At 39.0% G+C, this 13,822-nt stretch overlaps 1 protein-coding gene across 1 annotated transcript in view; it reads left to right on the top strand.

The window, feature by feature from the left end:
• The window catches only part of dock2 (dedicator of cytokinesis 2), a 94,614-nt gene that overhangs the window by 32,523 nt on the left and 48,269 nt on the right, over positions 1–13,822 (top strand). The window contains exons 25-26 of the mRNA XM_075481438.1: positions 6,353–6,495; positions 13,067–13,162. Coding sequence (XP_075337553.1) covers positions 6,353–6,495; positions 13,067–13,162 — 239 coding nt within the window. The remainder of the gene's footprint in view (positions 1–6,352; positions 6,496–13,066; positions 13,163–13,822) is intronic.

Here is a 13,822-nt window from a genome sequence, read left to right as displayed (position 1 = left end):
TGAAGGTCAGGTCTGAGTCTATCAGCACGCCAAGATTCCGGGAATCTTCGATCCCATCAACAAATATTAACAGTTTATATGCTTACCACTGTGTTGCATCAACTGTATTTTAATAATGCATTCTGCTCGGGACCTGTTTTTTGAGGAGAGCGATTTGAAAACAAAATAGTTTCTAACTTTTGCTTGATATAGAATTTCAGCTGCTTAACAATTTTGGTACCCTCTGGTACCTTTGGTACCCTTTGTTCTTTTATTTCGTAATGATCCAGATTTTTTCAGTGGCTAACAGGTCTGTTCTGCAGTCAAACCAGTTTGACTTCTTTACTGTTCCTCATAAACCTGCAGAATGGGGTTTGGCATTGTCTTTCTTTCTCCAAAACCTGTTGATATTGTTTAACATTAATAGTGACTCCATAGTTATGTAAGTTGCATATTTCCATTCGCACCAATGCATCCCACAAACCATCTTGGATGCTACCTTTTTTAACAGTTTGAACCCACATTCCACCAGAATTCCACCTGCTTTTAATGCAGAGCAGCGTGAAGTTCTGAGGCCTTGTCCTCTGAATACAGAGTTTCCTGCAGATCCTGTGACTCTTTAAATTATATCATGTACCCGAAATGAAATCTTCTAATTCTTTGAAAATATATGTTGATAAATGCTTCTCAAATGTTGAACTAGATGCCTACAACTAACAACCTTTGAATTTCCCCTACTGAGGGATGAATAAAGTATTTTTCTATTCTATTTCTACTAATGCCGATAAGCCTTTCTCTGCCTAAATATGGAAAACAAAAAGAGATGGTTGTTCATTAACATAACCTGTTGTGACTCCACCATGCCCTTGTCCCACCTTTTTTATTAGAGCATGGTGGAAAATAGATCAAATTAATTGGCCAAACAGCAATCAACAACCTTGTAGCACCCACAGTTGCAGATATGCAACAAGCTTTTTATTTATTTATATTATTTATTTACATTATATTTTTATTTCTATTTTTATTTACATTACATTATTTGATTTTTTTAAATTACATACATTATTTACATTCATGTGTACGTTTTTATTTACATTACATTTTTTGCATTTTATATGTGCTTCACTTTTTCACAACAAAGATCTATGAAATCTGTTTGATTTGTTGTTGAATGGAAAGTTTATGATGGTTACGTTCCGCACTTTGTATTAAGAATGTTCAATAAAGGTCTATTATATACATTTTATTGTGGTAGCAGCAGTTACTGGTGAACTTTCACTATACCTTTTTTGCCAAACGATCTGCAGAGAATCACTTGGTTTTGTGAACAAAATTAATCAGGAAAGCCCACAGTTGCAAATATGCAACATTGCCTAAAATGATAGAAAAATAGCCCACTTCCAAAAATTCCAAAAATATTGGTTTATTCCCACCCAAAAAGATGCAAGAAGAGCCAAAATGATTTTTTTCAATGATTATTCATATGCTTGGGTGCTACAAGGTTAAATATGAAAATTCAATGTTTTGTTTTCTTTTAACATTTTCAGCTGAATATGGGGTTTAAATGGTTTGCAAATTATTCCAGTGCCTGAACAATCTGCTTCTTTCCATGTGCAAATCCTAAATATGTAGACGACATCCTGTTTCAAGGGCCCAATCAGATTTTTTAACTGGGTTTTGTCAACGAGCAACAATGGAAATAAAAAGATTTCTGTCTCAAAGAAGAACAGAAATTTACTGATGGATAACCAACTTGGCAAGAAATTAAACTGCATTCAAAGTCAGACGGCTTAAAAGTCAAATAAGAAATGCAGGAATCATCCATGGTGTTTGCTCAGGTCACAGATTTGATAGCTGTTGGATTGAAGGTACATTTTTCTCCCCTTCATATTAGTCTGCAATTTTTTCTTTCACTGGAATGTGAGTGTGTGATCGGCCAGAGGTGATCCAGAGAGAATGTTTGTTTAAGTAGCCGTGCGCTCTTAAAGAATGACTCTAATGTGAGAGCAGCACACCGTTGTTCCCGATGTCCTTACACGACTGAGAGCCCTGAGGACCATGGCCCATTTTAAAAAGGTCTTCATTGTTAGACTCAAACGGTAGATATTAAAACCCCTCATGCTATTCCAGGGGAGGTAAGGTAATAAGAAAGACCTACAAAGTTAAAGGCACTGTTCTGTATCAGTGATTAAAGACACACAGTCTATGGGAACATAACCAAGGAAGCCTGTGCTTCATCATCTGTGATGCTCATATAAGGGAGTTGTAAAAGTTATTTGCAAGGTGAGATGGACCCCAATTAAATCAAACGAGACAGCATACACTCTCACTAATCCATTGAAGGTTGTAGAATAAGCAAGCTATTCTATTTCCATCCATCCATCCATCCATTTTCTATACCCGCTTAATCCGTTGGTCGGGTCGCAGGGGGGGCTGGAGCCTATCCCAGCAGTCCTCGGGCGAGAGGCGGGGTTACCCTGGACAGGTCGCCAGTCCATCACAAGGCCACATAGAGACAAACAACCACACACACACCGAAGGACAATTTTAGAGAGTCTCAGCCAAAGTCAAGCTGGATTGCAACAGTTTTCATAAGGTAGCGTGGCAAAAGGTTCTAAACAAAGAAGGTGTTTTTAAAAAAAAAAAAAAAAAAAAAGACGACTTATTTTTGTTATTCGAAAGAACTAAACATTAACTCTTTCGTTTGTGGTTATTTTTTTTATTCATGCCTGTATGTGAAAAGTGTCTCACCGCAGGTCACCCTTTCCTTTCCCCCGCCCTCTTGCCCTTTTACTTTCGCTCCTCTGAACAAGTTGCGCCCAAAAATAACAACTGGGTTTGCTTGTTAGATCAATATAACTAGCATGGGTCACTAGGGTTATTTTGCCAGGTTATTGCATGCACAGGTTCACAGGTTTAATGGTACATCCAGGCCAGAAGGCTGATGGATTAATTCTTAAGCTTCCACAACAATACTGCTATAAAGCACAACCCCCTGTTTTCTCTATCTGAAAGGACAAAAGATGATGAGTTTCTGCTTTGGTGGATTAAGCAGATTTAGCTGGGTTTCAACTTGAATACTCTGCTTGTCACAGCTACGGCACCATTCACTATCTTTCTTGAAAGGATAAACCGGGAGATGTTTCTATTTCGATGTCTCTATTTTCTCTAGTTCTTAAAATGTTATTTTTAATAGATTTGTAGCATTTATTGCTGGATCCCCCCAATGTCTTATTTAAACCTCCCCCTTCCCAAGTATTTGAGGACATTCAGTGACTCATGTGTATTTTCAAATCCCTTTGTGATTCCATTCGTGTGCTTCCTGTTTGTGTAATAGAGTGAGTGTTGTGGTGAGGGTCCACGCAGCAGGCATAGATGTTTAGTTCAGTTAATAATGGATCTAACGACCATCAGCCCAAATGAGCTTTTAATGGGTTCTGTCTACCTGAGGCTACAAGGAGAGTGATGGGATTGATGATGTGGAAGAGCAGAAAGAAGGAGACAGGGAGACTCAGACAAGAAAGGGAGAGGTCAAGGTTGCAAGGAGGGAAAGGATCAGTTGATATTTGATATATTATGATCACACGTTGTACATAGTTGTAACTGGACACACATATCATTTTTATAGACCGCTATTGCATTTAGAGTGCCTGGTAAATTGGCTTCAATAAACAGAATTAGATGTGTATAGCCTCCTTTGATCATTTAAGTAAATCTTCCGTGCTTCCAGTTTACATTATGATAGTCATTAATGCAAGTGGTACAGCAATTTTTTTTATTACGTTCTAGGGTTCATGAGTTTTTACAAGTCATTGCAGTATGATAACAAAATCAACTCCCTCAAACTTGAAATTTGCTCAATAGCTAATGTCTCATGATAAAACACGTCTGCCCTTGATTTAATGTAATTTTGGACTTTTGATACAGATACATTTGCTCTGACAGACATTGATCATGATTTTGATTGGATTTTATTAGTTCGACTGTTTTGTTGACTACAGACTGAAAAACAGTTGCACAGTAGCATATAAACACAATTCCTCTGCACCCTAATGTTCACTTTTACAGGATGATCACATCTGAAAAGTCCCCATACAAGGCTGTTTGTACCTAGCAAACGTGTGAATAGCCGCATTCGCACTGTAGGAACCTTTGGCAGTTCCTATAACCTTTTAAGGAACGGGGCCGTTTTTTCCCGCATTCGCACATACAGGAACTCGGGACCACGGCCCTCAGTTCCTATAACCATTTTAGCTCCTTCTCCGAGGCTGGGTCTGTTCTGGGTTCTATAGGAACACATCTGACGTAGGTGTTTGGTGGTCGGTAGCTACGCCCCGTGTCATGTTGTCACGGCTGAAATGTTTACTCATACGACACATAAGTTAAACTTACACGTCGTCTCCTTTGTCTGCGGCGCTCTGCTCTCCTTCCTTCATGAAAGAAGAAGTGTCGCCTGCGCTCGATCCTGACTCTCTCTGTGAGCTCTTCCAGCCTCGATGTTAGACGCCCGATGTGATCGTCCATGATTAATATCACCATCATGCAGACCATGAACACGGTGGCCTCCCCGCTCTCCATGTTAGCTTTGTGTTCTTAGAACAGCGTTCTTAGAACTGCTCTGTCCGAATGCGGCTTATGTCACCAAAAGAACAACAAGGGAACGCACAAAAAGAGAGAACTCTCCAGCCAGGTTTCCAGCCAAGTCTTTAGGGAAGGTATTGTCTTGCATAACTTTTTAAATGATGAATGTTGAAAAATCTAACTTTGAATATATAAAAACTTTGGTTTTTATATATTTTTTGCTTAACAGTTGCAAGTTTTGTATAAATGCCATTCTATAGAGCCAACTACAGCATAATGATTATATCACTAGCCTGGTCAGTGAGTTGGTAAACTGATTGCAACAGTTGCTGCTTTTAAACTAACTAGCCTAAGAGAAGCTCAGACAGTTTTGCACAGTCAACACATCAGCACATGATAATATTCATAACTCCTACAGTAAGCAATGTCACAACAACAGCCTGTCTTTTGGTCAAGTATGTGCCATGCTAGACAGCGAGTTGGTGTCACTGATCAAAAGTATTGGCAGATGGGACAAGATTGACGCTGACCTTTTGGATCTTTGATGCAAACAATCAAATTTTGCCTGTCCATCGAGTGCAAACAGTCTCCTCATCTGCATTGATACTTTCTCAACTGTCTGAGGTCTCTCCACTGTTGAGGAGCTTAACCAGTGTTGACAGAGTTTTTCACCCTTCCCTCATTACAGGCTGTTTGTTTTCTAATTAAGATTATTTTTTTTGTCCATTTCTTGGCCATCTTTCCTATTTAACAATGCAATAGTGTTGAAGACATGCATGTTGCACATTTATCAACCCTCTAGTTCAAACTGCCCATTTCCTCTGTATGGCCTTCGTCCTGCACTGTACACATGCACACAGCCCTGCAGCTGACTGGTCTGAATGTCAGCATGTTGATAAATCCAAGCCACCTTTTCCCCCTTATATATCTCTATTTAAACACCAGATTTATGTCAGTGCTGACACACAGACTAATGGACCACAAGGAGACGTTAATTGAATTTGACAAAAAGTATGTTCAGTGATGTTTTAAAGTACTATAAAATCTGAAATATTTTTTTTTCATTCGCTTAGTCACTCTTGAAATATAGATAATTTAAAGGGAATTCCTGATTGGACATGTTTAAATAAAATTGATTTAATGGCTTTATGTTTGTGAAATGAATACTGGAAGCGAAAGCAGACTTTATTCGGCTTGGAAAATTTCCAAAAGTTGTACAGTAAAAAGGAAGATAAACAGAGCACATCTTCTGCCAAGGAAAAAGGCCACATGTCACAAAATTTTTCAAAACTTAATTTGATGGGGAAGTTTTGAGATTCTTGCTGATGGATGTAAACAGACATCATGGATCACACACGTCTTTCTCAGCTTCCTCCATGGCAGAGGAGACTAAGATCAATCAGAGAGATGAGAAAGAAAAAAATGTTTGGGCACGGTGATGGATGTTTTGGTTGTGTATCTGACAGTGTGGAAGACTGACATGCATTGAGCTGTAAATACACTTGACTGATATCTCTCCATTACGCATTCTGGAGGCATCATTATTCATAGCTGTGTGGGTGCAGTCGATCAGATGGGAATCCCATTAAATGCTGTCTTGATGTTAGAAATTTTTATGTTTAATTTTAAACACAAAAATGGAAATGAAATATAATTCCCTTATATGTCTCACTCAATTTGATCTGTTTTCTCTTTATTTAAAACCATCTGTCTCCAGTCACTGTGTGTGTTCAGTATGTATTTGCTTATTAGACAAGTCATCTCTGACCACATGTTCTTCTTTTTTCTGCAGAATGCCGTGATGTGCTGTTACCCATGATGTTGCGGGAGTTGAGCGGGGCACTGGCCAGTATGGCTGATGGACCTCATGATGAGAGAAGAAATAGTTTAGAGCTGCTCAACAATATTCTGGAGGTCCTCAGCAGAAACAACGTGGTAAGATACAGAGTGACCATTTTCCAGTATAAGACAGCAGGGCCTTGGCCATGTCACTTTCATAAAGTCCCACCTACAGCCTCTGCCTGAAGCAAAATCTTTTTTGATATCCGTGTTAACTTTGTTACCTCCTTCCGTCACTCTTTCCAACTGTCTGTGTAGTTTTAACTTCTATACAGTTAGCAGCCCCACTTCTTAGTTCACTACGGGAGCTGAATAGCCGATCAACTTAGCCGTTTGTCATTCTGGCTTGAAATCGGTTTGTTTGGGTCAACCGAGGAGTATCTGTCTCCTAAACACCTTAAGTTATTTTTATCCAGTCATGCAATAAAGCAGGTCTCTACCAGTTACAGTCTAGCATATTTAGTCACACCCTGTTGCTTTTTGTTAGACTGCTTGTTAGACTGCTTGTTGGAAACAAAATCAGGGTAGCTCTGGAACTAAACAGCTTTAATACACATGTGCACACTCACATGCAAAACAAATAGGTCACCAACATCCAGCTGAGGGGGTCTTAATTGCCTGCGCAAGTTTGTTGACAGACTGCATGGTCTTTGAAGTGAAGGTATTACTTTTTTTTTTCGGCTGTATTTATTTGGATGCGTTAATGAAGCATGAGCCAAGTGAAGACAGGCAGAGAGAGCGGAGAGAGCAAATTAATGAATGAAGTGGATTGGGGTAAATTTGATAAGATGAATTTGCACTGGTTGCGATACATCAATAAAAATTAGCGGTGGCAGGGTATCTGATGGCTATGATAAATGAAAATACAGTCATGGACCGCACACAAGCACACACGGTTGTTGTTTTTTTATGTATAAATAAGCAGACTATGTAGGAATTATTTTTAAAATGGTGAAGACGCATGAACAAGAGCAGAAAAAGGCCTGAAAAGGCAAAGGAGAATGAAAAGTTGAATGTAGAGGGAGTGAGTTGAGAGTTAAACAGGCAGGGGCAAAAATGTTTATTTCATAGGCACATAGTGGGTTGAGGTATTTTAGAGGAAGACAATATGAGCAAAAGAGAACAGGTGCAAGAAGAAAAACAACAGAAGCAGAGGAGGAAGAGGTGCGAGGAGATGGCTGTTGACTCCTCCCCTTCACCCCTCATTTTCTGCACCCTTTGTTTTTCATCCTTCTCTTTTCCTTGCTCTGGGTGGTACCTGATTAAATTGTCACACCACAGATGTCTGAAACCAAAGAAAGTCTAGGAGAGAGAAGCAGAGACGGCGATGTGAGGACAGATGCTCATGTTAGCAGGAGGTTTTGTGTTGAATTTATAACTAACTTTAACCTTTGTCTGCATTTATAAGTGTGTGGGTGATAAAGTGTACTATAGGAGAAAGCCAGACGTGCTTCGCCAGAGGTTTTTTTACTTGTTTTTTTCCCCCCTGACACCAAAACAATAGGCTCGTTAAAGTAGAACTGCGTGGAAAGCAGACAAGAGCAGGCAGCAAGAGCAGAGACAAAAAGCTGCTTCGAGTCGAACAGTATAGGAGCCTTCACTCTGTACATGAAGTTGTATACAGACTCAAAGTTATTCCACCCATTACAGAGTGTATTTGTTTTAATGACATATAAAGATACTATTCAGGCAATGTTGTGACTTCTTAATCATTCAGTCTCCATTTTACATATATTCTCCTGCAAATCAGAACCATATTAGCTTGCGGCTGTATATAAGTCAATTGCAGTCTGTATTCTTCAAATAATGAAACGAAAGTAATGATAATATCTACCCTGCCTTTCACTACAGAAATGTCAGAGCTTAAACATTCGCAGAAGCTGCTTCAACCAAGCTTTTCCAATCATGCCCTTGGGCGAAGCAGCCAGTGCAGACTAACTGCTATGTGTGGCTCCAAGATCTATAGCCACCTTGATCTAATGAGGTTGGATGCGTTTGCACGACATCAGAGTAATTGGTGAATCTCGTCAGTATGCTTTGTGCAGTGATAGCTGGTTGTTGATTCTGAGCAGACAGGGCTAAGTTCAGACATTCCCTGCACATGGTAAAGAGCAGTGATGGAATGAGAGCCTTCAGATGATGCACTCATTGATTATCATTACCTTGAAATGGCCAAACTGACCCCAATTTCAGCAGCTGCTTGTGCGCACAGCTGCAGATCTTCTGCCCGACTGTGATGTAGAGGAAGCTGAGGTGGCTTTGGTTAGATTACATTACATTACGGTAATTTTGCAGACTCTTTTATCCAAAGCGACTTACAATAAGTGTGTTCCACATCGGTAGGCAAAAGAACTTCAGGTCACAAGAAATTATAAGTGCATTTCCTTCCAAAACCAAACAGCTAAGAGCATAACTAGTGCTAGAGTAAGTGCAGTAAGTTAGGTACCTAGACAATTTAGCTATGGATATGGCCAACTGTCGTCATGCATCTTACTGCTCCTACATTCCTGTTCGGGATTACTAGCACCCCTGAACTGTAAGAGTTAGACAGAATTAGAGAATCTCCAGAAACGAATGCTAATAAATGTTTTGGTTTTTGTCATATTAAAAAAAATATTCATATTTTGATAAAAAAATGTTTTAATGCAAACCAAAAATATGTCCAGTTCACAATTTTTGGTAACCTTTACTATATCAAATTGCAGAAGCTTTTACAACAGTGACAGCCTGTAAATGTTCATATAACCCTCGGGAAGAAGTTTTCTGGTAGTTAGGAGTCCTTTTGCATTAACTGATTTTGGTTATCTCAGGGGATACAGATCAGCACTCATTACAGGCCCTTAAACTCAAGTCTCAAGTCACACAGCGGCACTGTCACAGTGTTTTTTATCTTGCCTGTGTCCCTGGGTGGTGAGTCAGTGCTTTTATTGTGGTTCTCATCAGGCCCTTCAAATTGTCTGCCATCACAAACACACATAATAGAAAGTGGAGATATGTGGAAAAACTTTGAGGCTTTTTTTCTTTACTTTACCTATGCCTACTATTTTCACTATGCCTATTATTTTCAGACCTACCTTCTTTTTTTTATTTATTACCAATAAAGTGACATAAGGAAACACAACACACTCACGTTCACACACATATCCAACTTTATCTTAATTTAAGGGTTGCTTATCCTCACATACTCTTTAAAATAAAGCAGTGACCTCCTGGTTTTTAGACCCTATAAATTAGTAAAACAGATCTAAACATAAACATGGGCCAGACTATGCAGTTTTTAATATCAAGGTTATAAACAAACTCATACGCATGTATGTGCCCTGCAGTGATTGTGCCAAGATAAATTTGGATATAGCAGATGCTTCAATATTGAGTGGGTACCTCTAGGCAAGTTAGTCTAATGACCAGCTGCAGTGTGTGTGTGTGTGTGCTGTTTTTTTGTTTTTTTTTATGTGCACATGCCATGCCTCTGTAATGCCCCATATTTTATGCATGCTTCTGAGAGAGGCCATTGTCCTAATTTAGTGTGTATTTAATTATTCAGGCCAGATCTCACTTTATAGGTCATAGAGTACATGGCTTTTGCCACTTTTAGATTTCAATAGTTTATTTGTAAAAGGGAAATTATTATCAATGTAAATATTATTATATATATGGATTATGGCCATTGATACTGGCTCATTATAAAGATTGTATTCTTAACCGTAAATTTGGCTATGCTGATATAGATAAATATCTTAACTGTCATTCTTATGGCGCTTTTCCACTAGCTCGCTTCGGCTCGGCGCGCTATTGCGTGTTTCCACTAGCACGCAGTACCTGCAACCGGGTTGATTTTCCATATCACCTCAGCCCTGGTTCCAAGCTGGCCGAAGCGTTACTAAACGTGACGTCAGCCGACTGCCTTCCACTGATTGGCCGATGAGTGTCATCACTTTTCAATACTGTTTTGTCTGGCGGCCAGGAGTCTTCTCTGGCTCTCTTCTCTTGCCTTCTGTGCGACAGAAAGCCACAGGGTGAGCAGCAACACGAGCACCTCGATGTCCTCCATGCTATCCTCCTCGTATGTTGTTGTTGTTGTTCTGGTCGCGCAGCCATGTTATGACGACCCCGCCCACGTCAAGGAGGCACGAAGTGATACTCAGTTGTAATGGAAACACAACCAAACCGAGCCGTGCCGAGCCGTATCGAGTCGTGCCGAGCTAGTGGAAATGCGCCATTAGATATTTGTCCTTGTGTTTTTAATACTATCTTCCTGTTCAGGCTCAGTATTACCAGCTAGAATAAAATGTAACGTCACACACATTTTAGTTTAATTTTCAACTACTTCCTAAATAATCACGCAGAGATACTAATATATAAAAAAACATATTTTATTAATTATATCTGAGAATGTCATTGTCCCCAGGAATACAGTATTGTTTTCATTCTTCTATTCTATTTTACTTTGGTTTTTGATTATTTGAAAATGCTATTACTGCTTCATTTAAGTATACTTTTCTCTTCTATTTTTTTAATCAAATTTTCTTCTTTACATTTAAAGAGCGGACATTTACATTTGATTAATGTTATGCAAAAGTGTGCTGATAAGCATTTCTCAGCTGTTGTTTGGATACTATCGGAATGGCAGTCAATGTATTTCCTCTGGTCATCGTGTATTTTTGGGTATCAATGCAGTTTTAATGAAAATCAGGCATCCACTTGAGACTCGGATGCTATGGTCAGGCTGCAGATAAATCACACTCGCCTCACAAATCAGATCTTTAGGTGGGCACTTCACACCGTTATTTGCAAGCGAATAATTATCGATTTGTGAGTCCGATCGCCTGCCTTTCTGTCTGGGTTGCTGTGGTAATGTTGTGGGAAAATACAAAGCAGTGCTGGTCATGCAGCTCTCTAGAGCAGTGCAGATGACATTCCCCAAAATGCCAGAAGAGAATTTCTTTTAGCTTTCGACAAGGGGCTGTTATTGTTTTATGCTGTCCTCCATATAGCTCTACCAATAACAGTATTGATTCTGCTGAGCACTGCCACAGTACTGATGTCATTGTTCTGTGCCATATTGTGAGTGAGACACTTTAGAACAGCTAGAACATCTGGACAGACACACACCTGTAGAAATCATTCTTTCATTTTACTTCTATTTTTCTTTTCTTCCTTTTTCATAAACATTTACTAAAATTAGTCTTGTTCTAGCCTGGAAATGGATCTGGAAATATGAATGCATCCAATGACTTTTAAAGCATACAAGTCCAACAAATGCACTTAACACAGTCGATGAACAGCGCTTGATGTCACTGAAGATGGCACCAAATTATATTTTAACTTCAAATTCTTCAGTTTTTGAGAATTAAAACACTTTTTTCACAAACTGGTTCAATTTACTGAAGACTTGATTAAATTGCTTAATTGCTTCAGCCAAAATAACAGAGAGGCAGCACCCTGCAACTCATTTTTACTTCCGTCAGTTTACACCTACATTCAAAATGATCATTTGAGGGCATGGAGTTACCCTCTAGATTCCACTCCAACCCTCTCTTCCTCAGGGTCTTCCTCTTTTTAGATCTGTAGTACTGCATAACGCTTGGAGGACATCATTGCGGAATGAAGGAGCGTATCATAAATGGCCCGAGAGCTCAGACCACATGCCAAACTGAGAAAAATGCTTGACCGACAAATTATTTCTCAAATCCTTACATTTCCCTCCTCTGCAGTGGGACCATGGACAACTTGTAGACTACTGATCCCTCAGGTTTGTCGCCACTCATGTGTTGAGCCCAAGATGTTAAAACTCACACCGCACAACCTAACAGCCACTGAAGGGTTCATAACGGCAATGAGAACTTACATCGTCACATATTAGTTCTATTAACTCTGGACTTCTTTATCGCTCCATTTGTCTTTGTTCTTAGCGGCTAACATCAGGAAACTGTTGCTTTTATGGACAATATTTCTGGCATGTTACAGTTTCAGATTTAAAGCCCAAAACAAAATTCATGTGAAAACGTTTTGTTTCCCTTTGTCCCCTTCCAGTGTGTTCATTCAAACCTGCAGGATTTTTTTCTAATATAGATGTATAGACTGTTTAAAGCGTATTGTCCCCTGTGTTTCCCTCTGGGTGGATGGGAGAAAGGCAAATGTCTTCAAAGGGAATGGAAATGGCGGGAAAGGAAATCAGGTCTGTGCAGGAAATTCATATTCATGGTTCAAAGGCCTTTTCTAGTTCATATGTTCATACTGAAGTAAATGTTCTGCTGAGGTTCATTTTCTGAAGAGTACAAAAACACTTTAAGTTTCAGATTTAGAGAACTTTATTCTCTTTCTTGTTTCGTTTGGTCCATCTTCCATTTAGAAGAAAAGTAAAACTTTGGGCTAGACAAACTAGGTTGACTTTACACAGAGGAGTTCATGTGAGGGGAAAACGGTAAGAAAATAAAACCTGATAAGTCTTAAGTTTTGCAGAGAAGAGGTTCTGACGCTGCTCTACAGTAAGTTGAAGCTCACTGAAGAGCTGAGCTCTGGTTCGCAACTGTGTATGTTTTTGTTTGTTTACATCTGCCAGATCTAATAATCATTTTTGTGTATTTCTTTTTTTCTTTTTCATCTTCCTCTGTTGTTCTCTCTGTCCTTCTTTGTCATTCTCTCGTTTTGTGTCTGTTTATGTCAGGGAGAAACATTTCAACATATCCAGGACATTGTGGTGTCTCTGCTAAGGATCATCAACAGGACAGTCATCACAATGGGTCGAGAGCACGCCCTGATTGTAAGTACGCATAGCTTGGCGTGTAGGCCATGTATACGGTGATGTACACTGTTTTTCAGTTATAAAACTTTATGTGTAAGGATATGATTTAAATTGAGTTAAATACAACCTTAGATGACCAACAGCACATGCCATATTTAATTGAATTGAATCGTACTTTGTTAAATTGTCAAACTGGAAAATTATTTTGCAGCATAAAGAATCAAAACAGGTATTGGTCATTAGTGACTTTTAGAAAAAAAAAAATTATGTGTGGAGTCATTTCTGTTTGCAAGAAATAACTTATTGTGAGATTTTTTTTTTTGTTGCACCAGAGCTGAAGAAGCCTCAGACTGAATGCAATTCCTTGTTCGATCAGTTTGCCGTGTAGAAGGTGTGCAGCATTATCCACACCACAGAGTCACCCTTCATTATCAAGTACTTGTTGATACAAGTACAAGGAGGAAAAACATCAGCACTGATCTTATGAGGCCTTTTTTAAACAATATAAAGTCTGTCATTCTATAGTGAGAAAAAAAGTGTCTTTGTTTTTGTAAAGTAATGATTCTGAGTTCTACGTCAAAGGTTGTTGTTGATCTAAGGTTGTATTTACTTCATTTCAGATCTAGTACGGATCAGATAACTAAATAACTAAACTAAACTAAACATAAATATAAGTGT

The sequence above is a fragment of the Odontesthes bonariensis genome, chromosome 13 (assembly GCF_027942865.1).
Source record: "Odontesthes bonariensis isolate fOdoBon6 chromosome 13, fOdoBon6.hap1, whole genome shotgun sequence".
Taxonomy (NCBI): domain Eukaryota; kingdom Metazoa; phylum Chordata; class Actinopteri; order Atheriniformes; family Atherinopsidae; genus Odontesthes; species Odontesthes bonariensis.
This window is presented reverse-complemented; position numbering and strand designations above follow the sequence as displayed.